Raw genomic sequence first — 26,208 nt, 5'->3', positions numbered from 1 at the left:
TTTACTACATGATTCCTAATTTCCTTTTTTTATCAGTAGTTTTCTTATAAACTCCTTTTTTGTTTGTGCCTTCAACTTTTGAAGAAATCTGATGTTTAGGATTCTTAAGATTTTCCAAGATTTTGAACTCCTGCATTTCAGATTGTTTAATTAAACCTATATTAATTTTTTTTTAAATCATGTAGAAATTTGTAATTTTCAAACATTTTCTTTGGTCTTGACGCTTATTTGTAGATATCACCTTATCTGTAGATGAAAATATATGAAACAAAACTCACATTTTCAATTATTGTAATCTCAAAATAATTAAAATTTAATCTTATTATTAACATATTCTTATATTTTTATTTCAGTGGTGGTTGATTACTCCTTTTTGAAATAACTGTAACTATTAATTTTTTATTTGTTTTACTTAATAAAACTACAAATAACTAATAAGATTATTATTTTAAATTTGATGACAAAAAAAAATCATGTGAAAAAGTATATTCAAACTCAAAAGAACATATTCCAAAAGCCTAAATTCTTAGGTTGTCAGTTCAAATCACTGTATACAAATATACATTTTTGATTTTAGAAAAACACTGACTGCACTACTGAATTTTACGGAAATATCTATGATAACCCGTTTTATCTTCTTCAAAAAGTTTAAAGATATCTAAGAACCGGGGTTCATCAAAAGTGATATTTCTTAATTTCCACGTATCTTAAAAACGAAATGTGCTATAAAAATTTCGCTGACTATGTGTTATAAATTTCTGTTGCAATTAAAAATAATTAATTAAAATCTAAATTTAAACCTGATGGACAACAATTCAGTTAAAATTTGTTTCAGTTTAGTGTACATTTTTGCAAAGAGTTGTGGGTGATTACAATAGTAGAAGAAAAAAGTCACTTTAATAAAAGTAATCTTGAATTATATTGTCAAATAATCCAAATAGAATATAATAAAAACAATTTTTTAATCGTAAACTATTAGTATTTTTACCAGGATTTCTCAATTTAAGACAACGTTTTTTTCAACTAGAAATGGGCTTATTTTTATCGACTTGTCTGATTACTCACCATATGGTTGAGCTCTAGAAACGACACTCTATAGACTGTTGTAATTTAGTGGCGATTACCGGTGCATCATATGCACGTGACAACATTGGTAAAGAAAAATGAAGATTGTAGGGCACGTGAGTCACTTTCTCTTTCGTCACATGCTTTTATCGGGCTAAGGACGTTGAAGTCATGAAGCGAAAAGATCGCTACAACTCGTGATGATTATTGCAATAACAGTAATTTTTATGCAACCGTGTTATTATTGAGTGCACTAAAAAGTACCGCTCTAATCAATCTGTGATCTGATTCTCTCTGGTTGCATGCAAAACGTCTAATACATACAATTTTGTATTACAGGCACAGCAACCCCAAGGCTTACGACAACGTCCCAACCTCTTCCTAACCCTTTACAGGTGGCATCCACTCTTCAGTCCATACCACCGCAACCCCATGAATCAGTTACCGCCCTTTTGGGGGCTTGGAGTGAACTTATACTCCACGACTTGGCTATGACAGGCAACTTAAAAAACCTTGACTGCTGCTCGGATAGTTCTCCAGCTCATCAAGAGTGCTACAGCCGACTTGGTGGCGGTCAATGCAAAGAATATATGAGGACGCTACCCTCAATGGACGTTGACCAGTGCATTTTTAGTAAGTTTTGATGTGCGTGCGAGAAACTGTCACAAGGCCAAAAAAGGATTTATGTATCAAGCTTAATAACGCCAGTTTACCTTGGTAAACATGGTTATTGTTCTTACATGAAATCACATTTAAAGATCCGGGAGATTTTAGCACGACAATAGTCGGAATAACAATACTTTTTCCTGCAGAATATCGCAATCAAATGAATCTTGCTTCCTCGTTCCTGGATGGTTCCGCGATCTATGGTAATACCGCCGCCCAATCGGCGACATTGAGGACTTACGACAATGGTCTGGTCAATCTTTCGGAATGTGCCTCGTGTCAATCGAACGCTTTATATTCAGCTATACTGAAAGAACACAATAGGATTGCAATTAGTTTGGCCGCCCTCAATAAACACTGGGACGATGACACCTTGTTTTTGGAGTCTAGACGAATTGTTATCGCTGAAATTCAGCACATAACTTACAACGAATTTTTGCCGATTGTTCTTGGACAGGTAAGTGTAAAAAAACACCTTCAAATAGCTGAATAACCGTGTATACAGTTATGGACATTTCAAAATGGTTCTTATGAACTGAATGATAAGGAGAGAGAAACTATTGAAAATCAATACTGCTGACAAAAATGGAGAAAACATCATACGTGTCAGTCTGTACATAAATGTACAGCATACATTACATAAATGTTTACTATATTTGAAGGGAGCCTTAGATCTCTTTCTTTATAACTAAGTTTTCATGTATAATTTTAAAACTTTGCAAGAAATTGCAATTTTGTAATTCAAAATTTCAATTATCTTCTTGATAAAAGTATTATTTTAAGTGTGATACTTTTTTCAAATCAACGTTAAATAAAGCTTTACAAAAAATTGTTAAGTTAAAATGAATGTACGACAAGTCTTTATCTTGAAAAGGAATATCTAAGAAATATCTTGATCCATAGAGTCTCAATCATCCAGTGAAGATCCCTATTTAATCAGGATTCAGTTCATCAAAGTCTATATTAGACTCTCGTGTAAACGAATATTAAAATCCCTAAGCTCAACTATTAATAATTGTCGCTAACAAAATTGTTAATTATCAAAGTTCTTATATGTATAAAACATTTGTATCGTAATATAAATCAGAACTATTTTTCAGTAACGTTCTTATCAAGTCATGGGAATTTTAAGTTGTCAATATAGGTATAACTTTCCTAACATAATAATAAGCCTTTTCTAGTCTGTCTCTGCGCTACAAATCATGCTTAATTAGGTTCTCAATCCAAACTTTCCTTTTAAAGTTTCACTTTTTTAAATTTCATATTATTTGTTAACTTTCATGGTAGGAAAAGAAATGAACATTTATGTCTTATTCATCGACATTTGGCTCCTATGTTCCCATTATGTTTATATTCATAGGTCCAACGTCTAATTAAGACTATTTATCATTTTTCTAGTTTCCAACCGTTAATTAACTTGATTTATGGTTTTATTATTATTCTTTAACAGTTAAGCTAATTGGTAATTTGAACCAAAATTTAAAACATGTATATTACCTCTATTTTCGAAATTAACTATATTAATAAAAGAAATTAACTCTAACAGCTTGATTATTTCCAATAACACACCTTCAATTTAGTGACATAAAATAATAAATTATATAAGATTATAAATAATAAATAAAATAAATTCATGTTGTACTGTCAAAAATCAAGTAAAATCTAAAATTTCTAAAATTGTTGAGTCTTTTTGAGCAACACTTTAAAGACTTAATAAAAGGTTGTACAGTTTTTAGCACCCTTCTTTAATGTAAGGGGCAGTGTCAATTTTATGTTTGTTTCTGTTTTGTGTGTGATTATTTTTGAAAATATTAAGCTGGCCACATTGTAGGATGTCTACCTGTTGTGTGTCAGTTTTTGATGTAAGTGCATTTTTTCTTTTTAAAAATAACTATTGACCAGAACTAAATAACTTACAAAACACACATTTATAGACATTATATATTTTCATTTTTCTAAAAAGTTAAGAGGTTTTTTTAATATCTAACATGTATTACTTTGACTTTAAGGTGGATCTGACAGTACCAACTGTAAAAATTTACGATTCAAAAATAGTAAGTTAGGTTAGTTAATTTTTTTTAATGATTTATGAACTATTTGAAATATATGCTACAATAAGAGTAAAATGGGATGACGTAACAATGTAATTGAATCAGACGTTTGCTGCTTTATTTTTCGGGTTTTAACATTGTTACGTCATCTCATTTTACTTTGATTTTTGCTATACGTCCAAACTTCTACACACGTTTTGAAATTGAGGTTTATTTTGCCTTCAGCTTCTACGCCAATTATTTTAATTTTCGTAATTAACTAGAGAAAGTTTTAAAGACATCAAGCCCCAGGAAATGACAAAAAGTGATTACTGTTTTTATCACTGCTTTTGTGGAAAACGATGATTTTAAAAGTCACCACAATCATTCTAAACATAGACAGACAGCACGCTTTTAACTTTGGGTCATCCTGTATTCAATTCAATATAGGCAGTATCAAAAAGTGTACCAATAATTACTTAAAAAATCTATTTTATAACGGTTTTAATTAACAGTTTTGCATATGTGCGATTGATTTAATTAAAAATGACGATTAGGAATAATTTTAAATTAATGACCCTTTAAAGCTTGTTAGAGATCCGGTTATAAGCAGGAAAAAGATTTGTGTGTGTTCCAAATTGGTCTATATTCGCAAATTAATTAAGGGTAGAAACAAATAAGCTAACAATACAAATTTATTTTGCTTCTTCTCAACAAATGAAAACGTCCCATTCATTTTGATGCTTTTCGAAGTTTGGACTTTTTGGAATAAGCAGAACCATTGTAGAACCGATAATTATGATTTTGGCAAGAGGTCACATTCGCTCTGTTTGCTCCATAAAGTGTTAACACTAATAAAACTAAAAACAAACTATAAAATGACATCTTTAAAACTCACGTGACACTATTTTTATAATATTAAATTATAGGAATCTATCCTCAACTCTGAACTGAACCTAAAGCCACATGGACGATTCTCCAAATATTCTAGTTCCAGAAGGGCTGGTGTCTACAATGAAGTGGCCACCACTGCCTTGCCTGCTTTACTCTCAATGCTCCCAAGCAATTTAGTAAGTTTTTACTTAAAAATGATTATTCTTCTTTAATGTTTCTACTCTTGTACAGCTTACCAAAACTGCGGACAGCTTTGCAGATATGGTCGACATTCTTATTTCTACATCAGCTCAAACGCCTAGCATGCATATTTCAGTGCCCTTACGACCTGGTTGGGAAACATCCGCTTTATTTGTTCATATGGGCAGGGATCACGGTGTACCCAGTTATATTAAAATGCTCCAATTCTGTCAAAATGTAACATTTCCCAAATCGCTTAAGTTTGAAGACTTGAAGACGTACAACATCAAACCTGAGTATATCAAGGCTTTAAAATATTTGTACAACAGCACCGAAGACATTGATTTACTGCCTGGAGTTTTACTAGAGTCTCCATTACCAGGAGCCATAGTTGGTCCCACATTGAACTGTTTAATAAAAGAGCAATTCATACTGCTGAAGAAAAGTGACAGGTTCTGGTACGAAAACGATTTGCCACCAAGTTCTTTAACCACATCGCAGTTGAAGGAAATCAAAAAGATTACCGTAGCAGGACTGTTATGTGTGAATACGGATGATCTGGGAAAACTTCAACCTAAGGCTTTTGTGGTCGAAGACCATTTTTTGAACGAGAGAATCCCATGCGAGCAGTTTAGTTTACCTCAACTGGCTGAATGGGTGGAAATGGACCATAAAACTGAAATCAGCGAGGAGTTACTGATGGATGCTTTGGCTAAAGCGGAACAGAAACTGTTGGAAAGGAGAAAAATGGAATTTCATGTATGGAATACTGGTAAGATTTGGTTTGATACTATTTGTTGTATAACGTGTTGATACCAATTTTGATGCATATTTATAGTTGGTGGTATTGATCCAAAATCTCCTCATGGAATAGCAGCTTCATTCAGTAAACCTAACAAACAAGCGCTCAAACTGGCTAACACCTCTTTACTACTGGAGTTTGCATCAAACGAAATCCTCAACTCTCTATCGTAAGACATCTAAAATAAAGCTACTTGTGTTGTAATCCCAATTATTGAATAAATTTACTAGACGCCGAAGACGAAGACGTCAAACTGGAGTTACCATCTCCTTCCATACTACAGATGATATAACCGACCTGCAAAATGTAGATATATCGTCGTTAATTCCTTCTGAGGTGTTTCATGACGAAGATGAGGATTGCGCTGAAGATGGTCCTTGCGACCCCAACAGTCCGTATAGAACTCTTTCTGGTCACTGTAATAATCTCAAAAAACCACAGTGGGGAAAAAGCCTTACCACATTCAACCGACTACTACCAAGTGCTTATGAAGATGGTATGTTTTAATATCCAGTAGTCAAAAATAAAACTAAATTAAATTGTACTTATCTAGGTATCTCAAAACCAAAAATCACCGGTGTGACTGGAGCAACTCTACCTAATCCGAGAATAGTATCCAGAACAGTTCATCCGGACATAAGCAACCTACACAAACGTTACACGTTGATGCTAATGCAGTTTGCTCAACTATTGGATCACGATGTAACGATGACGCCAATCCATAAAGGGCACCACGAGTCGATACCCAGCTGCAGGTCCTGCGACAGCCCTAGAACCGTTCATCCGGAATGTAATCCTATTCCTATTCCAAAAGGGGATCACTACTATCCAAATTTTAATGTAACAACTGGACAGAATATGTGTTTTCCTTCGATGAGATCACTGCCAGGACAGTTGCATTTAGGACCTAGAGAGCAGATTAATCAAAATACTGCTTTTGTGGATGGATCTATGGTAAGAATCTTTTGGTATTTTTAATAGAATTATGATATGAAAAAACAGTTAATGGTGAAAAGTAGCATTATAAAACATTGCTTGCAACACTTTTAATTTTTAGTTAGTAGAAGACAACTTTGTAGTTTAGTTCAATTTTGAAGATAGTTTTCGATGAGAGCTTACCATATGGAAGAACTATATTATATTTGATGTTATCCGTCCATCGTCCTTGATGTGGTCCTATTTTTTTTTTGTCTTAAATTTGCCTTGCTGCATGTGATCTTAACGCAGCGAAAATATTTCCTACTCAGATGTTTTGTTTAGTGTCTTATTGAGCATAAGTTAGCTATGCTTTTCTATCCGTAACATGATTATTCCTATAGCCGATTTTATATTTTTGCCTGAATAGTTGTAAAGATTCTGTCATGCAAATAATGGATATTAATTTGACGATTTATTTTTATTTCAATTCAAACCATTTTTTGTTAGATATATGGAGAAAATCCTTGTGTGCTCAGAAAGCTAATTGGAGATCACGGAAAAATGAATTGGACTCACCTACCAAGTACAAAAGGCCTTCTACCACAAACTCAATCACACCCTGAGTGCAAGTCTGCATCTGGTTTCTGTTTCATTGCAGGCAAGTCTTAATTAACCCTCCAATGTAACAAAAACACTAATTCTAATTTGATTCCAGGAGATGGTAGGGCATCAGAACAACCAGGCCTTACTATGATTCACACCGTCTACATGAGAGAGCACAACCGAGTTAGAGATGCTTTGTACGAGATTAATCCTCACTGGAATCACAATAAACTGTTCGAGGAGTCTAGAAAAATTGTGATTGCTAATTTTCAACACATAGTTTACAATGAATTTCTGCCGAGAATCTTGGGATGGAATGCTATGAGCTTGTACGGGCTCAAGCTGCTTCCTCAAGGGCACTACACTGAATACAATCCTAATTGCAATCCTTCCGCGTTTACGGAATTTGCTACTGCAGCATTTAGAATAGGTCACTCGCTATTAAGGCCTCACATTCCTAGATTGGATAGTAACTATAATATAGTGGACCCGCCAATTTTGTTACGAGACTTTTTCTTCCAAACCGATATAATGATGAAGGTCAGTTTGAGTGTCGTTTTTTGAAGATTCGGTATTAAACTAGTTGTTACAGCCAGGATTGATTGATGATATTGCTCGCGGGATGGTATCCACACCCATGGAAAGCTTGGATCAGTTTATTACAGGAGAAGTGACCAATCATTTGTTTGAAGATAGGAAAATTCCGTTTTCGGGGATTGATTTGATTGCTTTGAACGTTCAAAGGGCTAGAGACCATGGTAAGTATCTATATTTATTATAGATAGTAGGTATATCAAAGAATGCTATACAGTGCATGATGATATAAAGTGTGGAAAAGTAATTTCTTCAGGTAAACGAAACACCTGAATAACAAACGCTCGGACTATTCGATTTTTGGAAAGTTCTTTTGACGTAAATTCATCAACTGCTAGCCAACTTCTTGTGTATTTCGATGGAATCAATACAATCTCTTACACAGGTGTTCCATCCTACAACAACTACAGAGCATTATGCAACCTAAAACGTGCAACGACGTGGGAAGACTTATCTAGAGAAATTCCTCCCGATACAATCCAAAGGCTGAAATCGATCTATGCTACGGTGGACGATATCGACCTATTTCCTGGAGGAATGAGCGAGCGTCCCCTCCAAGGAGGCCTTGTAGGTCCCACTTTTGGATGTATCATAGCCATACAATTTAGACATTTAAGAAAATGTGATAGGTTCTGGTGAGTTTATATCGGTCAATTTTACCTTACTGATTTTGTAACCGGTTGATTTACTCAATTAGGTATGAAACGAAGAATCCTATAGTGGGATTTACCGAAGCTCAATTAGCGGAAATTAGGAAAATAACTTTAGCCAAAACTATCTGTGATAATATTGATGGTAACAGCGATATGCAGAGGGCTGCGTTCGAGTTGCCGTCAAATTTCCTTAATCCTAGGTGAGTTGTGTGTTATATACAAGTGTAAAAAAATTAAACCAGCTGTAGAATATTACAGACAGAGAAGCAATGCAATACTACCTTATATGCAAATAAAAATCTGAGGAGACAAAAATTTAGACAGATTATGTGTCTGATTTGTTGTCTTCCACTTGAGCACAAGCAATGCCTCTTTGTCTAGTGTACGGTATTTTATTCTTGATTGATACAATAAACACTATTCTTGGGGATTTAGAGTCCCTTGTAGGGATCATCCGTCCATTAACTTCAATCCTTGGAGAGAAAATGCACCAGGGCAAGGCTGCGATATTGCCGGCAAACGGGTACAAATTGGAGAAAGCGTGCTGCCTTCTCCTTGCACCAGTTGCGTTTGCAATCTTGGAGGGGTGAGTAACTTTGGTTATGCATCTAATTTGTTAGAAATCTTTCCTTTGAATATTTAAAGTACTATCCAGTACAATGATTGAATTTAGATCACCCCATGAGAAGCTTTACTTTTTTTACTGTAAAGTAGAAGTTCAATTTGGTATTTATGTTTAGTGTTAGAAGAAAACCGCGGAAGTTATAGTTCATATTTTTAAAAAAATTTTTAATATTCCACCTTGTCTCAAAATTATGTGGACAACCAAACTTACCTCTTTGTTACTGCAAATTCGGATTCTACGAAAAAAATCTAAACTATTTGACTAATATACAGGAGTGGTAATCGAAGTTAAAATCATTGAATAACTAGAAGAAGCACTAGATTTATGCGAATTGCTGTTGCGTAGTAATTTTTTGCATTTGTCGATTAAATTTGCATAAATTACACTTAGATCCATAAATTATGTTTGTTTTTTATTGACAGCTTTTTCCTTCATAGCAATTTCTAACATCTTTAAAAATGTTTTTTAACAATAATTAACCATACTAGGCGTAGATATTTTTTTTAAATATTTTTTTGTTTAGGGTACTTGCGCTTCTTTAAAAATAACCGACTGCAACCAATTACTGAACGAGTGGACCAAAGAAAGCGTCATCAGAGATGATGTGTGTACAGCCCAATGCGGTCATTTGTTTAGCAGGTTGACTGCCTCCAAGACTATCAGTTTTCATGCTAAGAGCCAGTTCAGGCACCCCAGAGTGTCTGATCCGAGTGGATTTGATTTTCCTAGTCAAGTCCCCGACCTCAGTCCTTTTATTCTTTGAGCTAGAAAAAGGGCTGATGACTGATTTTTTTTACCATTTTACTGTTAATAATTGTCCAAGGTTTTTTTTTAGTACTAGTTTTGTTAGTCACAATTCACAAATATGTTTACTTGTCTAAATAATTTTTATGAGGTGAGAGACCTTTCTGTTTTCCTTTTTTTCTCCAATTTTGCTTTATACAGTATTTTTATAGGTACTTCAAATTTCAAACATCTATTTTTTATTTGTGTTTGTAGAAGCAGTAGTAATACATTTAATAAATCTCAGTTTGAAAAAAACACAATTTAATACTCAATACGTTTTGTGTATAAATATTAAAACCTAAAATTTATTATTAAGTTTTTACAATATATTTGTTATACTTTTTATTGCCTGCATTACCTCTCTAAGCTTAAGCAGCTAATAATTTACTTTTCTTAAATTAATACTTTGTAAATAATCCTAACTATTGTAAGTATGTACATCTCTTAACCAAGGTCAGTATATTTACTCAAACATGGCCGGCAAAATTTGTAGTGATATGGTAAAAAATGTTATTTAAAAAATAATTTGTTATAGACTAATATTGTATATTAATCCATTACTGTATAGAAATCGTCATTAAAAGTTTTATTTTTATTTTAAGTGAATAATATATGGGTAACAAAAGATGAACCTTTTCATGATATAGTAAGTATAGTAACTTAAAGTTGTTATACTATATTCTGTATAATAAGGATTGATTTATTTGTGTAATCAAAAGGAAACAAAATATTTTTTTATATATGGTACGTTTCTTTTGAATATTTTAACTAACAGGCAACATATGTTTTTTCTTTTTCAATTATGTTCCACTTTACGATTATTTTCTGCATTCTCTGTTCTTCTTAAATGATATTTATCTTGTACATATGAACTTCAAGGACAGCAATTGTTAATACCATATTACGTTAATAGTGCCAAAATGTATTAGAGAAATTATGGCAAATCAATATAAAAACGAACACAAGGTCAATATGTCTATGTTTTATTAATAATTATACAAATATCCAGTCCCAGGGCTATGGTGGCAATGACCCTCCTGATTCCTTTTCTCTTACATGTGAACTGAGCAAAATGGAAATTTGACGTCATTGACTTATCTAAGCTCTTAAAAAAAACGTTCTTATACTCACTTTGCCGACTGAGCAAAAATTTGTTAAGAAAAAAAAAAAAAACACATGAATGAATAAAATATACCAGGTGTCCAAGAGCACCCTGGACATAGGAGAGTAACATGGGAAAACGGTTTTGATTTTTTTGCGCCTGTACGGTTGATTTTATTGAAAAATCGTATTAATGAAAGTTGTAGTACCTATCACGGACTAGTTTTCTGTATTTTTTCAGATCTGTAACCTGAACCCTTTCGTCGTAAAACACGAACCAAAATGCGAAAATTTGTACTGTATAAGACCTGCACTGTATAAGCGGTTGTCGAGCAACCGTACCAGCACCAATGATCTGTTTACCCGTTGCCCGACAACCGCCTATACAGTGCAGGCCAAAAGTTTAAATTTTCTCATTTTTGTTCGTGTTTTACAACGAAAGGGCTCAAGTTAGAGATCCGAAAAAAATACAGAAAACTAGTCCGTGATAGGTACTACAACTTTCATTATTACGATTTTTCAATCAAATCAACCGTACAGGCGCAAAAATATCAAAACCGTTTTCCCATGTTGATCTCCTATGTGCAGGGTGCTCTTGGACACCTGGTATATGAATAATATTGAAAAATAAAACGAAATGGGTTGGATTTAGGTATAGGCAAGTAAATTGAAACGTATAGTAGATTTTAATGCTCAAAATGATTCCGTCATAAAAAATGTGGGTTTCTATTTAAAAAATTTTAATTTTTTTTAGTGGCAGGTTTATGATTTTTTTTTGACGACCCTGTATACAAATGAGTCATTACGCACCCTCAGTTTAATAAAACGATCCTTTATTTACAATAACCCAAAGTTTCATTACAAAATGAAATACGGTTTTGACAGAGTACAAAAATATGTTGAGCGTTGCAACTGTCACTTTTTTGGAAAAACATCAAATATTTCGAAAACGGCTAGAGATAGGGATAGGGCATTGTACACATAAGTTGGTCAGAATTTTGTGAGGAATCCAAATATGTAATAATATATAGGGTGTTCTATTTAAAATAAGAAAGTTGTGATCGACTTCCGGTATAAACGGAAGTGCAACCATCTTGAAAATATTTTAGTTAGATTGGGCATGCCCACATCAGTATACTGCCAAATTTTCAAAACTCTCCTATTTATACTTTTTCCAATATCAATCGACGTCTTTCGTCGTGGGACACCCTGTATAGTTCAATATGCTAATGATGACTCCTTTTCTCTGTCCAAAAATCTGGGAGTAAAAATTCAAATTGCACTGTTCGGTCACAGTCTAAGGTTCGGTAAAATGTCTATATTTTACAGACTTCAACAGAAAAACTCCTTTTAAAAAAAAAATTGTAAAAATTGTACAATTTTACAAAATAAGTCAGCATGTCCCAAAATAATACAAATATACAAACCATAAAATTCTTGGCTGATGGGCTTGGAGAATTACTTGAAGTAAGCTTCAAGTAGTCCAACCAGTCATCATCTACAATAAAGGAAAAAGCTCATACTCAAGAACTCCTAATATTAAAACCTTAAGTAGATTTATTAAGGTTACCTGTTGAAATATTTCTGCTGCTTCATTTAATAGGTATAAAAACTTTGCCATCAACTAAAACCGAATACTTCTCCTTTACGAATTTAAATTATTATGGAATTTTTTCAGACATTTGGAAATAAAAGCCAAATAAATTAAACTTAACTGTCATCTGATTTTAGACCATAAGTCAAGGGAAATCTGTGGAGAAGGTGCATTTTTGAGCTTTGTAAGATCGTTTAAACAAATCACAAAATTCCGACTACTTCCGGAATTATCTGGAAAAACCGAAATTTTGTAAAAACGTTTTTAATTTTTTCTGGACTTATTTGAAGAGACAAATGAAAATGACTGACACATCGTCACAGCCACTTTTTGTCCTCTACAAGATAGCGAAGTCAAATTTGGAATCCGACGTTTCGGTTTTCCGAAACCATCATCAGCTTTGTTTTTTTATATGGCCGCCATCTTGGATTTTTGCATTTTTAAATTCAACTTTTTTTTCTGGGCAAAATTCCGGAAATAGTCGGAATTTTTAAAACATTTTACAAAGCTCAAAAATGCGCATTTTTGCCCTAATTTAACCGACTTTGTATCTCTTCAAATAACCGAGATCCCCATAGTTGAGCTCGTAAAACGGACACCCTGTATAGACAGGGCGTAGACTTTACCCCTTAAAGTTAAATGAAACAATTTAATAAATCGTCACAACGTTTATTTTAACGTTTATAACTAGTCAAGAGAACTACGAAGCAGCCGTAGCAGCAGCAACAGGAGCCGCTTCCTCCTTTAGCCTGTCCTTTTTCAAAGGACCCATAAACGCAACCTTGTCCACAGCAGTCTGGAAACGACCGTGTCCAAATTTGGAAGATGTATCGATGAACTTGAGGTTGATCTTTTCCAGAGCCACCCTACTTGTGTGCACCAACAGGGACTAAAAATAAAATTTAAAAGTTAGATAAAGGATAACTTTCTTTACCCGATAAACACTACCTTTCTGAGAGTGATTACTCGCTTTTTAGGTCCCATACAACAACCCTTGATCATGATGAAGTCGTTGTTTACTTCACCATAGTGAGGGAAACCACCCATGGGTGTGATGGATTTTTCAGACAGATCGTATTCTGTGGAGGCGTTATTTTTGATAACCTGCAATAAAACAAAAGATGTTTAGTTTGTGGTATAGCTAAAGTGTATTATTTTCTGTGGTGCAAAATATTACTCAGTCCTATCATTTATAATCACGGTGGATTTATATCTCATAATCCTTTTGGCTCTAATGGTTATCATCATAGTTTAATACTAACAAACAAATATTATAATAAAATAGAACTTACTTTTCCATCCTTGGTATGGATACCAGCTCCGATTCTGTAAATTTTCTTGTTCATCTCAGTACGATGATGGTAACCCTTCTGACCGGCACGGGCCACAGTGAACGATACACGGGAAGGATGCCACGCTCCAATACAGGCGACTTTCCTCAAACCTTTGTGCGTCTTACGGGGCAATTTCTTGGTATGCCACCTGGATGTTACACCTTTAAAAAAAATAAGGTATAAAAATCTAATCAATAACAACGCTACAATATTATGAGGCAATTTAAAATCAGTAGGAAGGCAGCATGGATGTATCGTCAATGAATAATCGGAATGCACAATCCACGTTTTATCATCACTAAACTCGAAAAAGAAAAAATACAGCAAATGTGTCGTTTATCAGGAAAACAATCAATGTTCAAACATTGTGAATTTTTTAATCCGGTAATTTCGTGTTGAAAAAACTAAACTGGTCAACAGCGACAGTGAATGCCACAACAACATTGAGTCATTTTGAAAAACCTCGCCATTTTGTAACAAAACAACGGATTTTGATGCTGTTGACGGAAAAAAAAACGTATTTCGAAAGAAATCCGTTCAAAAAGTTAAATATTGAAGTAGTCCTCAATTAACCATTAATTCATATTTGCTTTACTTTTTTTTAGTAGATTCCAGTAAACAAACCTCAAAATAAGACATCAAGACTAGGGTATCAGTTTTTTTTTTCTAGCTCTTTAGTTTTTGAGATCTATAGAAACATCGAAATTTGCCCACCCTGTAGCTTGTATAAGTCAAAAAACAATTAAATCATAAATGGTTGCAAAAATGTCAAACTAAGAAGTCAACTTACCTTTGTATCCTTTTCCTTTTGTAACTCCAATAACGTCAATGACTTCATCTTGACCGAAAACTTGACTGACAGGAATAGGCTTTTCCAAGTGTTCTCTAGCCCATGCAACTTTATCAGCAATGCTGCCACCATTCAATTGAATTTCCATGATGTGAGCCTTCTTTTGCCTTTGTTTCAACAGTTTCATCTAAAAAAAACATATAATTTACTGTATTAAATTTAAAGTAGTAAAAAGTGGAATATTAAAGAAATAATTGAAATGAATGTAGGAAATATGGTTTTCAAAGTGTCATCGTCCAGGGACTACACAATGTTTAAGGAATATACTTCCTGCGCCTCCCGAAGGGCACATTATCTATGACACTATGGCAAAAACCCCACTGAAGAAGAGTTTTTGTTGCCAACAGCCGGAGGGTAAGCTCCTGCACTGACCGTGTCAACACCAACTTAAGAGTGAAAAATGTCAACTAACCTGAGTATGTGCGATCACTCGAACAACTTTGCAGTATTTAATAATTTTCTTAATGTCGCGTTCAATCGACTTCTTTCCTAGATCATCAGACCACTTTTTGGAAGCTTTAGTGAAAGCCTTCTTCTTGCTCTTATACCTGTTCCAAACAAAAATTGTTTACTGCACTCTTGACCACTTGAAACAGTTGAAACTCCTGCAAATACAAGTATGGAGGTGCCTCATAGTTTAGAGGAGGCAAACCTCCATTAGCCACACTGCACTTTACAGAGTGTCACCTCTTTAATGTAAGCTCAGCAGACTTGTATTTTACAGTCCTCTTATTGACATTGGAAGACTATCATTTTTTTTTATAAATAAAATTGGTCAACTTTTTTTTATAAGGAGAGCTTACCAGTTCTTGTAGAAACGTCTGCGGCAATCTTCAGATAAGTGCTCAGCCCATACTGTGGCAAGAGCCCTCAAACCATGGGGTGTTTCAATGTAACCAACAACACCAACCACAACCATGGGAGGAGTTTCCAAAATGGTGACAGCCTCAACAATCTCCTTTTTGTTGATTTCTGTAAAAAAATTGATAATTGTAAAAACATGAAAATGAGAAACAAATTTTAATTAAGGCTGTTTATTCGGCAGACTGTGGCTGTATCAAAAATAATTTCTACTATGTATCGTATATATCAAAACTGTCTTCGCATATCACTCCAGCGATGCTTCGACCGACAAAGACCATGCAAAGTTAAACAAAGAATGGCATATACATAATATAGGTTTTCAGAACGTTTTGCAAGGAAATTATCTGGAAGGAATCACTGATCTATTAATGAATATATTTACGCCAACTTTTTTTAGATTTATAGAGGAAAGATAACTCTTGTCAATGATTAAAAGCATAGTTTGATATAACTACTTTAACACCTTCAAATTACTCTCCCAACTTAATCGAAATTTTCCTATTTTTTATGGATAATAACTTTCTTTCTAAAACCCTAAATGCAAACTTACTTTACACATTAACTACATCTATATTCCATAAATCAGTCAGTTTTTGAAATTTGTAGAAAACCAAAAAATAAAGATTATGTAGCAAAAACCTGCAATTTGAATAATAGTAACAAAAAAACACTTCAAAAACTTCTCTAAAAATTGTACAGTGTTTTCAGCGCCCTTTTCTTTCAAAATAGAACTCATCATTTTAATGTTTGATTCTGTTTCGTTTGTGCCGTTGAAAATGCCAATTAAGATTGTACATTGTAGATTTGCCTACTTATTGTGAGTCATTTTTTAATGGAGGTGTGTGCATTTTTTAAAAAAACATAAGTTCCTGTACTGTACCTGTATGTTAGGGCCTGTGCTTTCACATCCAGATAAATTTATTCTCAAAATAATTTCTATAAAAGTAAGAAGTAACAGAATTGATCAACAGTAGCATCTGATTTCAGTTTCTATAGAAATTATTCTGATGTGAAAGTACTGGCCCTTAGGTAGATATAAAAATTAATAAATCCTCAAAAATAATAAATTACATACAGAAATTCTTGTGGTTTTGCTGCAATTTTTAGGTACTTTTCAACAGTTACAATTTTGTTAACGCATTTTGTTTAATGATGTTTTTGGATTGTCGGTAAGGGTAGGGCTCTCATGGAAAAATCAATGAAGTCTTGCATTATCGAAATAAGAGTGTCTAGAGTACGATTTTCCACCAAAACTGCAAACCTTTTTTTGGTGGTCCTCGAGATTCCACCGAAAACCCAGTGGTGGTTCCACATTGTTGTCCGTCCAACGTTGTATTTAGACATGGTGAGTCTCATCCACCTCCACAATATCTTGATTGCCCCCTAACTGACGAAAATCATGACAATCGTGCACTTTCCAGAAAAACGTGTTTTTCATAGGTTCAAGTCTATGTTTGGCAGGACATCGAAAATTCCACCCTAATTTTCTTCCTCTGTGGGTAGTCTTTCATTTCTCGACTGCAATTGACAACTGGACACGTTACGACTTCGCTCCTTGCCGGAATTACGCCCAAATGCTGAAACAGCCGAATTCCTTTGCGATTATCAGCCCGTTTTTCCTCCTCATTCCAGGCAGTCCCGAGATAAACCCCTAAAGTAAAAATGTCTAGGATTCAAGCCCTTTAATTACCCTGCCCATATACCAAATTTCAAAATTTTGTCTCAAAAAATTATGAAATTATCGCGTTTTCTACGTGAACTCTGCATATAGGAATTGCTAGATCTAACTTGACGTAGAGGGAAAACTATTGAAGTTAAAGTGCTCAAATTTGGTATAGGGGTTATTGATGGTGCTCTTCACAATTCTGGGTAATAAAACGAGAACAAAATTGAAATTTGTCAAGTGTTTGACAGCTCAACACAGTCACAGAACCGGCATCTGATGACGTCAGATTCGAGCCAACACTACACACTGTACATACAGAAAGTTTCAGATCCATATCTTTAAAAATACGAAAAATATAGCGTTTTCCACGAGAGCCCTACCATTACCGGATTGTCTTTAAAAATATTGTAATGCCTACAATTACTATTAGTTATTTTAACTATTAGTTTGCCACACCATAATGCTGTTTGAAAACTACTAATTCTTACACACATTTCAATTCCTGGACAATATTGGCATTTTAAAACTGAAAACTTTACTCACTTGATCCAGGACGATCAGCTTCACGAAGCACATGGGTCATACCAGCTTTGTACCCAATAAAGGCAGTTAGGTGGACAGGTTTTGAAGGGTCATCCTTAGGGAAAGCCTTAACTTTACCACGATGCCTCCTAGACCTCTTCTTGGGGTAGAAGCCCATCGAACCATGTCGGGGCGCACTGAACTTACGATGAGACTGGAAACCAAACAAAATCCAGATCAGTTTTTTGCACAATACACGTTTAAAAATGTAACAAACATTGTATTTTAATCAGACCGCCCTAGAATAGCATCTACATTATGTTTCAGTTTAACACTTTAAACGATATTTTTATCCAAATCATCATGATAATCGAAAAAATACTTTCAAAAAAGTATTCAAACATATTAGCACTTTATATTTATATAGAAAATTACTAATATTATTTTGAGATTACAAGAGAAAAAAAGAATTAGCAGAAAAAGCACAACTTACCATGTTCAGGGAAAAAACTGAAATGGAAGATTGTAATGACAGTTGCCACCAAGTTAACTTTTGAAGGTTATGTTGATGACAGCTGACAGCTCTCCTCCATAGTCGGTGACAGTCGGCAAAATGCAATGTTGCCACTGCAAAACTCCCTATGAGGTAGTGTAGTGTAGCTTACATTTTCGGGTAAAGTAAAAACTAAAAACTAAAAAGCAAACGTGTTAAATTTTTAAAAATCGTCGCTTACGCTTATGCTTTGAGTTTAAAATTCAATTGGGTTTTAGAACGGCACAAAAAAGACAAAATAGAGGTAAATTCCTATCTTTTCACTTTCATAGTTTTTCTACATACCTACATGGGGTTAAAATGGTTGCATTCTTTATTTTCAGTGATTAGAAATAGTTCTTTCTCTTTTATAATTGGGTTCCTAGGGGTTCAGACATTTCTGTGTGACTTTTTTCACTCGTTCTGCCACAACCACAAAGGACAATCAAAACTCAATTTAAACTTGGTTTAAAATACGACTTGTAAATACGACAAATGTCTTGTGGCCAATGTTTGCACCTATTTCTTTAATTGTGGTTTCTATGTGTATAATTGCGCAACGCAACATCTATTAACAATTGCTGCAAAGTTCGGAATGCATTAAAATAAAATAAATCGATTACTAATCACAAAAATCACTAATTGAACGCAAAACAAAACTCGCGTTCAATTTCGGAACGCAGTACCGTCGGTTAGGATTGAGGAACACTGAACGCTGCTTAGTTCTGTAATACAAATGCTGATCGCTCTAGCCCTTTTGTGTTTCAGTTTTTGACAATATGTTTTTTAAGTTAGTAAAGGACAGAAACATATTCAGAATAGTTCGGTCAGATATAAGACTACCAAATTACCGAATTCAGGAATGGAATCGGCTGTCGACGGCACGGAACGGAAATTGTGTTCTTTCTCATTTCATTAGTGAAACTCTCTCTGTCTGTTCCAAGTTACAACCATGGCTGACATATCCAAACAAACTCTCCGCAAAGAAATTGCCGGTAAGTGATGGTTTTTAATTGAATTTCAATACTAGACCTAATGAAAATAACAAAACTATGTTTGGGGTTTTCGTGCACGTAATTTTTGTTAAGGGTTTTATGTGGGTTAACAGTTAAAATCGGGTAGTTTACTCTTGTACTTTACGTATCGACATCGCCTCCGTGTACAATGGCGGAACGACGCTATGCTAGAGGACAGCCTTTTACCTGTACTTTTTTTTGAAAATATTTCTTATATTATGGCCCGTAGAAGAACATAGCCGGAACAAAATCGATGTTGAAAATTAATTGTGATTTTCGTAGGACCTTATCTCCCCGGTTTTTGGCGTATTTTCAATGTTTTGGGAAAATTAGGTTCACGCCTGTTTGCCGTTGATGCCAGCTTGTTTATGTGAAATGAAATGGTGGCGTGGGCATTAGCATTAGCTCACATTTACTTTATTATTTTGACCAGCATTTTCTTTGTTTAACCTTTTTAATTGTTGATGGTCTTTTTAGGCTTTTAGTTTGAGAAAATGCGCTTTATCTGGTAAGGAAAATTCTTGCCTTCTTCCTTGTCTAGATATCATAAAGCCTAAAATCCTCTGTAATTTGTATTCCCGCGCAGAATTCTATGCTGCAATCTGGGAACTCCATCACTTTTTTAGGTGTATTTTTATTGATTAATTCACAGAGAGGCTTACTCTATTGTAGTTTAAATTAATAATTGTCCCTACTCACAGTACTCACTTTGAAAAGGTTAGTAAATTTCAACTCAAAATGGGTTCCATTTCTTTTGTATTGATTTGCTAGGTAGGTATTTTGCCTTTGTTTGGTTTGGTTAGTGGGAGAAAGGTTGCTTTAAGGTAAGTGTAGGGTCATATTATACAGTGTGTCTATTTTACGAGCCTCACCATGGGAAACTCCGTTATTTGATGATACAAGGAAGTTTGATGTGGGTTTGAGCAATGAGTGTTTGAGTTTTTAGTTACTATCATTAACTTTGATTTTTTTTTTATGGGTGCCATAATGGATTTTTACATTTTTGAAAGGGGCTATGTTTTCTGATTAGGTTGATATTTCATATGATATGGTTCAAAACTTCTTCACGTGACATCCTTGACATTTTCAAACCAATGGGCATGTGACACTGTTAAATGACGTCACAAAATCCCCTCTGACTTTCTAATCAATTGTTGATTGATGTTATTTTACCCCACTCTTCTGAGCCTTTCCTGATTTAATGGACTAGGTATAACATAATGAAGTCTCAATTTTTGACAACCATCATCAGTTTTTAGGTTTTTGTTTGGGGAACGCCATATTAGATAGATTTTTATTTATTTAAAATGTATTTTGTAACAGTTTAGCTAAAATATCACAATTGTATCTTCACAAAGAGTGCATTGTACATTATGGCCACGCACAATTGGTCAAATTATGGTTTTGTCAAATTACGTCATCGTGACGTCAAAAACGCTCTGCTCGCTCCATGGAGCTTGAAAACGAATGCGGCCGATATCAATCAACAATTTATTAGATTAGACCGCGTTTTGTGTCATCATCTGATAGTTTGTCACGTGATCATTCTTTTGCAAATGGCAGTAATATCACGTGGGTAGTGTCATTTGACCGATCGACGAATTTTTGAGATGTCATTTTCAAGGCGCTCTTTGCAAAAACATAATTTTCAAGATTTTTACGAAATTCCAAGAGTGACCAATAACATATGATACCTCATCGTAATCAGTCAGAAAAATGTGTTTCAAGTATTTAACCACATAGAAAAGTGGTGGTCAATCACTGGACTTTCTTGTTTGGCTTTAATACCTTGAAGAAAACGAAAATCTTAAAATAGAAAAAGAAAAGGCAAAACAAGAAAGAGAATTGTTTAAAGGAAAAAAAGAAAAACTTAGAAATTTTGCAAATAAAAGAAAAATAACAAGAGTTCTACCAAAAAGGTTCTGAAACTCCAGACAGTGATGGTGACTGTGATTTAACTAAATTTTCAAATACACTTAGAAAAAAATGGATATATCCCAAGCTTGTTTTTTTAAAACAGCATTTGATAACTAACTTAACATTAACGAGTAAAAGAATTATTAAAAACTTATCATTGTGTCCTTTTCTAGTCATTCTTAAGGGTTCGGATCTATCAACGACCTCAACAAAAAAAGTTCGTCAAGAGCTTGAAGATAAGTTAGACGTAAAACTTGCTTCACGCAGGAAGGAGATTGACGATCTCGTTATGGAGTATGTGAACGCAAACAAGTCCGGAGACGACAAGAACGACGAATCCGAAGAAGAACCGGAAGAAAACGAGGAAGAGGAGGATGAGGAGGAGGTAAGTGTGGTTATTTTTAATCGTTTAGGTTCCGGTTTTCACTAAAGTTGGTTTGACCAGGAGGATTCTGAGCCCCAAACAAAGAAACGTGGGTCCACCGGCAAAAAACCTGCTGCAAAGAAGGCTAAGAAGACATCTGACGATTCAGCCAGCGAGGGTAGTGATGGCGAATCTGAAGAAGAATACTCTCCAAAAAAGGCAGCGCCTGCGAAGAACCGTAAGGTGCCACCTAAGAAGAAGAAGCAGGATTCTGAGTCTGACTCTGATGAGGATTGGGTGAAGAAGAAGGCAACCAAGAAAGCGGTAAGACATTTTTTATTGCTTTTCTTTTCATTGAGTTGATGATATTGTGACACTTTAACGAGTTTTTTTGGTAAGTGCAACTTTTTTACATTGTAACAGACTTTATTTAACATTCATACAATAATTGATAAGCTCATCATCAGATAAAAGTCAATTCTATCTGACAGACCGTTGCCAGATTTGATCAGCTGTAGCCTCTAGCATTATCTACAGCTTTTAAATTAAAATATGAAAAAATAGCTCATCAGTTGTAAACCAGTTACAAAACTTTGTTAGGGATGTAGAAAATGTATGGTTGATTACAGAAAACCACTTATTTTTTTACACACTTGGCAACCCAGCAGGTTTCAATTTACAAGTTTTATGGAGGTTTTATGCAATGTTGCAGTTTGAAGAGGCAAACTTTTTTTGCGCGTTTTTCAAGTTAAATTCTGTATTATTTAGTTTTTTTAACAGTGCAAGCTTGTGTAAGGTGTATGTCAACTTTGGGTTGCATTATGGAAACTATGTGCTATATTTGTCTGAAAAACAACTGCAAAAAATCAGGGGGCTAGTTTTGGTCACTCCCCATCCATGATTATGCCATGTTATGAACTTGTGTTCCTAAATTTAAGAAAACTTTACACAAAGATCACTATTTTTGTGAGTTATGTTTTAAATGGGAAGACTAGGGGGTCAATTTTTGATCTTTAGCAACTTTAGAAACGTATGAAAATTATACGCAAATTTGCGAAGAAGCCTTTGACAACACGCATTATTATATCTATACAGGGTGATTCACGTTGATGGTATATTAGAAGTATGTAGAGAATGACTCAATATTTTTCGTTGAAATTTGGTGTGTAGCTTAGGTTGGGTCCAAACTCTCAATCTAAAATATTTTGAACTTTGCGATGTCGGAAAGAACACCAACTTTTGATTTTCAAATGGACCACCTTGTTTCTAATCTCATTTTTGAATTCCTCGCAAGAAGGCTAGTAATTAGTATTAATACTTCCCTATACCTATCTTGCACCGTTTCTTAGATATTGCATAAAAATGGTAAATTTGTCAGCAAAACGGTAGTCTAAACATTAATTAAATTCTCAAGTTCTGAGAGGTTTGCTTAGGTGACCTTTTGTTCTCAGTTAGACAATACCACATGGTTGAAAAGTTCAAAGACTGAAAATGAAAAAACCTACAGGGTGGTCGATATTTACCTTTAAGTCGGATAGACAGAAAAACTGCCACCAATGTATTATGGTTTGTAATAAAAGAACATTAAATTTAGAACAATTCTATGTATACTCTTCCTATACCTAACTTCAACTGTTTCTGACTTATCAACAGTTTTTCCTTAAAGTGCGTATAAAATCGTACTCCATACTAATCTGAATACGGACACCTGCTTGTGCTAAGTTTGAACCAGTGTTGAATTTGACAAATAACTGTCACAACATGTTGTAGTTATGGAATCGACAACTAGTCATTATGACCAAGCAGGTGTCCGTATGCAGATTAGTATGGCCTACGATTGAATGCGCCCTTTAAGGAAAAACTGTTAATAAGTCAGAAACGATTGAAGTTAGGTATAGGAAATGTATACATGAATTTGTTCTAAATTTAATGTTCTTTTATTACAAACCATAAAACGCCGATGGATCCATTTAAAAAACGGACTTTTTGCAGTTTTTTATCTGTCCGACTAAAAGCATGTAGTATTGTCTAACTGAGGACAAAAGGTCACATCAGCAAACCTTTCAGGACTTGAGATTTTAATTAAAGTTTACACCACCGTTTTGCTGACAAATTCACCATTTTTATAAAATATCTTAGAAACGGTGCAAAATAGGTATAGGGAAGTATTAACATTAATTACTAGCCTTCTTGCGAGGAATTCAAAAATGAGATTAAAAACAAGGTGTTCCATTTGGAAATCTCAAAAGTTGGTGTTCTTTCCGACTGGTCTGGCAATACCGTTCAGTCCAAAATATTTTGGAAAGAGAGTTTGGACCCAACCTAGGCTACACTCCAAATTGCAGTGAAAAATATTGAGTTCTCTAGATACTTCTAATATAGAATCACCCTGTATTTACATATAATCGTATACGTAAATTAACGTGTGATGTCAAAAATTGACTCCCTGTACTAAATTTGCGGACGTTTTTCCAGTTTTATTTAGGCTTCCTGAAGGCACTAAGCAAATAGATCAATATAAGCTTCTCATTGAGAAAAAAAAAACAAATTGAGAGACAAAACCAAAAGAACAATTTCTTAATTATTTTAGAAAGAGGCATAATTACGTTAGTGGGGGTCTAAAGTCAGGACCATAATTACTCATTTCACAGGTATCTTTCTCGTAAAAAATATCTTATTTGGACAGCTCTTACTGTTTGAACACGATTGAACAACAGAACGCTTAAACGGGATTTTTTACAGCAGAAAATAATTTCCTAAACAGGAATCACTATTAAATTAACATAAAACATCTTACAATTTAAGTTCCGTCTTCTTCGATGGTTGACGTTTTGTTAAAATTGATATTAGACCTACGTTCATGCATTCCATCTCACTTAACTCACTATAAATAGAAGACAGTTAGGGCAAATGTCCCGTTCTATGTCGCAGTACTAAGTAAGTATGGTTTTCTCTGACTTTTTTTGCAGTAAATGTCAATTTTTTTTTGCGTGCTTTTAATTTTAGCAAAACAAATTTTGGTTTACGACCCCATTAGCCAAAAATACTTATAGGTTGTTTAAATTTTAGGCTGGTGCAAAACGCGCAGGTGGTGGCGGTTTCACAAAAACCCTTCAACTCTCTCCAGAGTTGGCTTCTTTAATGGGTACCGAACAAATGGCCCGTCACGAAGTGGTGAAGAAAATCTGGAGTATCATCAAGGAAAAGAACCTTTACGATCCTAAGAACAAGCAGTTCGCTATCTGCGATGACGCTCTATTGAAAGTAATCGGTACGAAACGGTTTCGTACATTCGGCATGATGAAGTATTTGAAAAATCACTTCATCAGTTAAGAATGTTGTGTGTTTTCGGTTTTTTTTTCTTCGTATGTTAATCCGAGTTTGTGTCTAATTTAGTTTTGTATGAATGTATATATTTTTAAGTTCTTTACTAGAAATTACTATTGTTAGGAGAGTTTCATATTTAGTTCTAAGGTGTTCTCGATTTTGTCAACTCAATTACATACTGACAGGAAATATTAAACCATAATACTACACCCTATTTTATAAGGTAACTGTAATTTAATTGTACGGACTTTTACTTCTTTTTTCTACTCCTAACTCCTACAAGGTATTTGGTCAGTGAAGTTTTTCAAAATGCATTTATTTCGCGTGTTTTATAAAACCTTATGCACAGGGTGTTACAAATTCGTAGCATTAGCATTGCTATTATCTCAAAAACTATGATAACATTTTTAGTTACAGGGAGGCAAAGTTGCGCTTTTTGTTGTTAATTCTATTACATCCAAAGATATTCGAATATACTTCAACCTAATAAAAATGAAACTTTTTGGTGACATTTCGAGAAATAATCTCACTAAATACTGCTCTAGCCTTTCTTTAAATTAACCAGAGAATTTTGATTCTAGCATGTTTTCCTTACAAATTTTCCTCGTCTTAAGGGACTCTTAAATTATGGAAAACGTGCCATCATGAAAATTATCGGTAACTTTAAAGCTTTCGTGGTATTACCCCCGATTATTTAGTTTTTTTATTAAATACAGAACAAAATATAGGTATTCGGTCGCAAGTCGCGTATAAAACACCATGAAGAGCAATCGCAACACAATACAATAATGAAAATTGTTGTTTCTTCTGCTGAAGAGCAAACAACAATCATGGATAAAATCGTTGTGTGGAACAGCCCTAAGTCTCAAAATAGATGAAGGTCGTTAAACTGAAAAGAAGAGAAGGAGAGGTTCATTTTTTAAGTCTGACATAACCTCAATCAATTGACAAAAAAATATAAATAATAAAACTGTCCTTCAAACAAAATCAGAACCAAAACAAACTATGTTACCAAAAACTTTACTAACATTTATTGTTATTGTGTCTGTACACATTTATATTTGTCTCTACATTTTTTACTACGTTGCCCAGCAGACTTAAATAATGAACACTTCAGATTCAGAGGAGTCTGTCATTGAAACTACTCCTGTAAAGAAAAAACCTTGTATTTTTAAAAAAGTTAAAACCAAACAATCAGCAACATCCAAAGTTGAACACGCTGCCAATCAGCATACAGATGATAAAGGAGAATCCAGCCAGAACAACCAACCTAGTACATTATTAGATGATCTTATTCGAGAAGGC

General features: G+C 34.2%; 3 protein-coding genes and 1 long non-coding RNA gene across 5 annotated transcripts in view; 3 read left to right on the top strand and 1 right to left on the bottom strand.

Moving 5' to 3' along the window:
- The window catches only part of LOC145736600 (uncharacterized), a 33,376-nt gene extending 22,589 nt beyond the window's left edge, over window positions 1-10,787 (top strand). For both annotated transcript variants that reach the window (XM_081991038.1, XM_081991042.1), the window contains exons 3-16: window positions 1,405-1,698; window positions 1,878-2,188; window positions 4,691-4,831; window positions 4,887-5,607; window positions 5,674-5,806; window positions 5,868-6,133; window positions 6,191-6,591; window positions 7,063-7,213; window positions 7,271-7,698; window positions 7,751-7,916; window positions 8,138-8,387; window positions 8,450-8,605; window positions 8,841-8,991; window positions 9,554-10,787. In XM_081991038.1, the coding sequence (XP_081847164.1) occupies window positions 1,405-1,698; window positions 1,878-2,188; window positions 4,691-4,831; window positions 4,887-5,607; window positions 5,674-5,806; window positions 5,868-6,133; window positions 6,191-6,591; window positions 7,063-7,213; window positions 7,271-7,698; window positions 7,751-7,916; window positions 8,138-8,387; window positions 8,450-8,605; window positions 8,841-8,991; window positions 9,554-9,793 (3,809 nt within the window). In that variant the 3' untranslated portion in view covers window positions 9,794-10,787. The remainder of the gene's footprint in view (window positions 1-1,404; window positions 1,699-1,877; window positions 2,189-4,690; window positions 4,832-4,886; window positions 5,608-5,673; window positions 5,807-5,867; window positions 6,134-6,190; window positions 6,592-7,062; window positions 7,214-7,270; window positions 7,699-7,750; window positions 7,917-8,137; window positions 8,388-8,449; window positions 8,606-8,840; window positions 8,992-9,553) is intronic.
- A 1,059-nt stretch (window positions 10,788-11,846) lies between these two features.
- On the top strand, window positions 11,847-13,322 carry LOC145736679 (uncharacterized). Its single transcript, XR_014180082.1, has 2 exons — window positions 11,847-12,407; window positions 12,483-13,322. It is a non-coding gene; the product is annotated as an uncharacterized LOC145736679 (long non-coding RNA).
- RpL3 (ribosomal protein L3) lies at window positions 13,160-18,264 on the bottom strand. Its single transcript, XM_081991065.1, has 8 exons — window positions 18,241-18,264; window positions 17,769-17,961; window positions 15,499-15,667; window positions 15,108-15,243; window positions 14,636-14,822; window positions 13,804-14,006; window positions 13,460-13,615; window positions 13,160-13,400 (listed from the first exon to the last, which is right to left on the bottom strand). Exons 1-8 carry the CDS (start codon window positions 18,241-18,243, stop codon window positions 13,212-13,214), a joined length of 1,236 nt encoding a protein of 411 aa, XP_081847191.1. The 5' UTR covers window positions 18,244-18,264; the 3' UTR covers window positions 13,160-13,211.
- Window positions 18,265-19,120: 856 nt separating this feature from the next.
- On the top strand, window positions 19,121-25,141 carry LOC145736650 (uncharacterized). Its single transcript, XM_081991077.1, has 4 exons — window positions 19,121-19,274; window positions 21,386-21,597; window positions 21,658-21,900; window positions 24,646-25,141. Exons 1-4 carry the CDS (start codon window positions 19,232-19,234, stop codon window positions 24,907-24,909), a joined length of 762 nt encoding a protein of 253 aa, XP_081847203.1. The 5' UTR covers window positions 19,121-19,231; the 3' UTR covers window positions 24,910-25,141.
- Window positions 25,142-26,208: the final 1,067 nt, after the last annotated feature.

The sequence above is a fragment of the Ips typographus genome, linkage group LG1 (genome assembly GCF_016097725.1).
Source record: "Ips typographus isolate SLU linkage group LG1, UJ_Ityp_2.0, whole genome shotgun sequence".
NCBI classification, from domain to species: domain Eukaryota; kingdom Metazoa; phylum Arthropoda; class Insecta; order Coleoptera; family Curculionidae; genus Ips; species Ips typographus.
This window is presented reverse-complemented; position numbering and strand designations above follow the sequence as displayed.

Excerpts from the sequence above, each read along its gene's own strand:
- LOC145736650 (XM_081991077.1), top strand. The coding sequence starts at position 19,232 with ATGGCTGACATATCCAAACAAACTCTCCGCAAAGAAATTGCCG. Across the intron at positions 19,275-21,385 it reads TCTCCGCAAAGAAATTGCCG|TCATTCTTAAGGGTTCGGAT; the intron begins GTAAGTGATGGT and ends GTCCTTTTCTAG. Across the intron at positions 21,598-21,657 it reads AAGAGGAGGATGAGGAGGAG|GAGGATTCTGAGCCCCAAAC; the intron begins GTAAGTGTGGTT and ends TGGTTTGACCAG.
- RpL3 (XM_081991065.1), bottom strand. Across the intron at positions 15,668-17,768 it reads AGCTGATCGTCCTGGATCAA|AAATCAACAAAAAGGAGATT; the intron begins GTGAGTAAAGTT and ends ATTTTTTTACAG. Across the intron at positions 14,823-15,107 it reads GAGTGATCGCACATACTCAG|ATGAAACTGTTGAAACAAAG; the intron begins GTTAGTTGACAT and ends TGTTTTTTTTAG.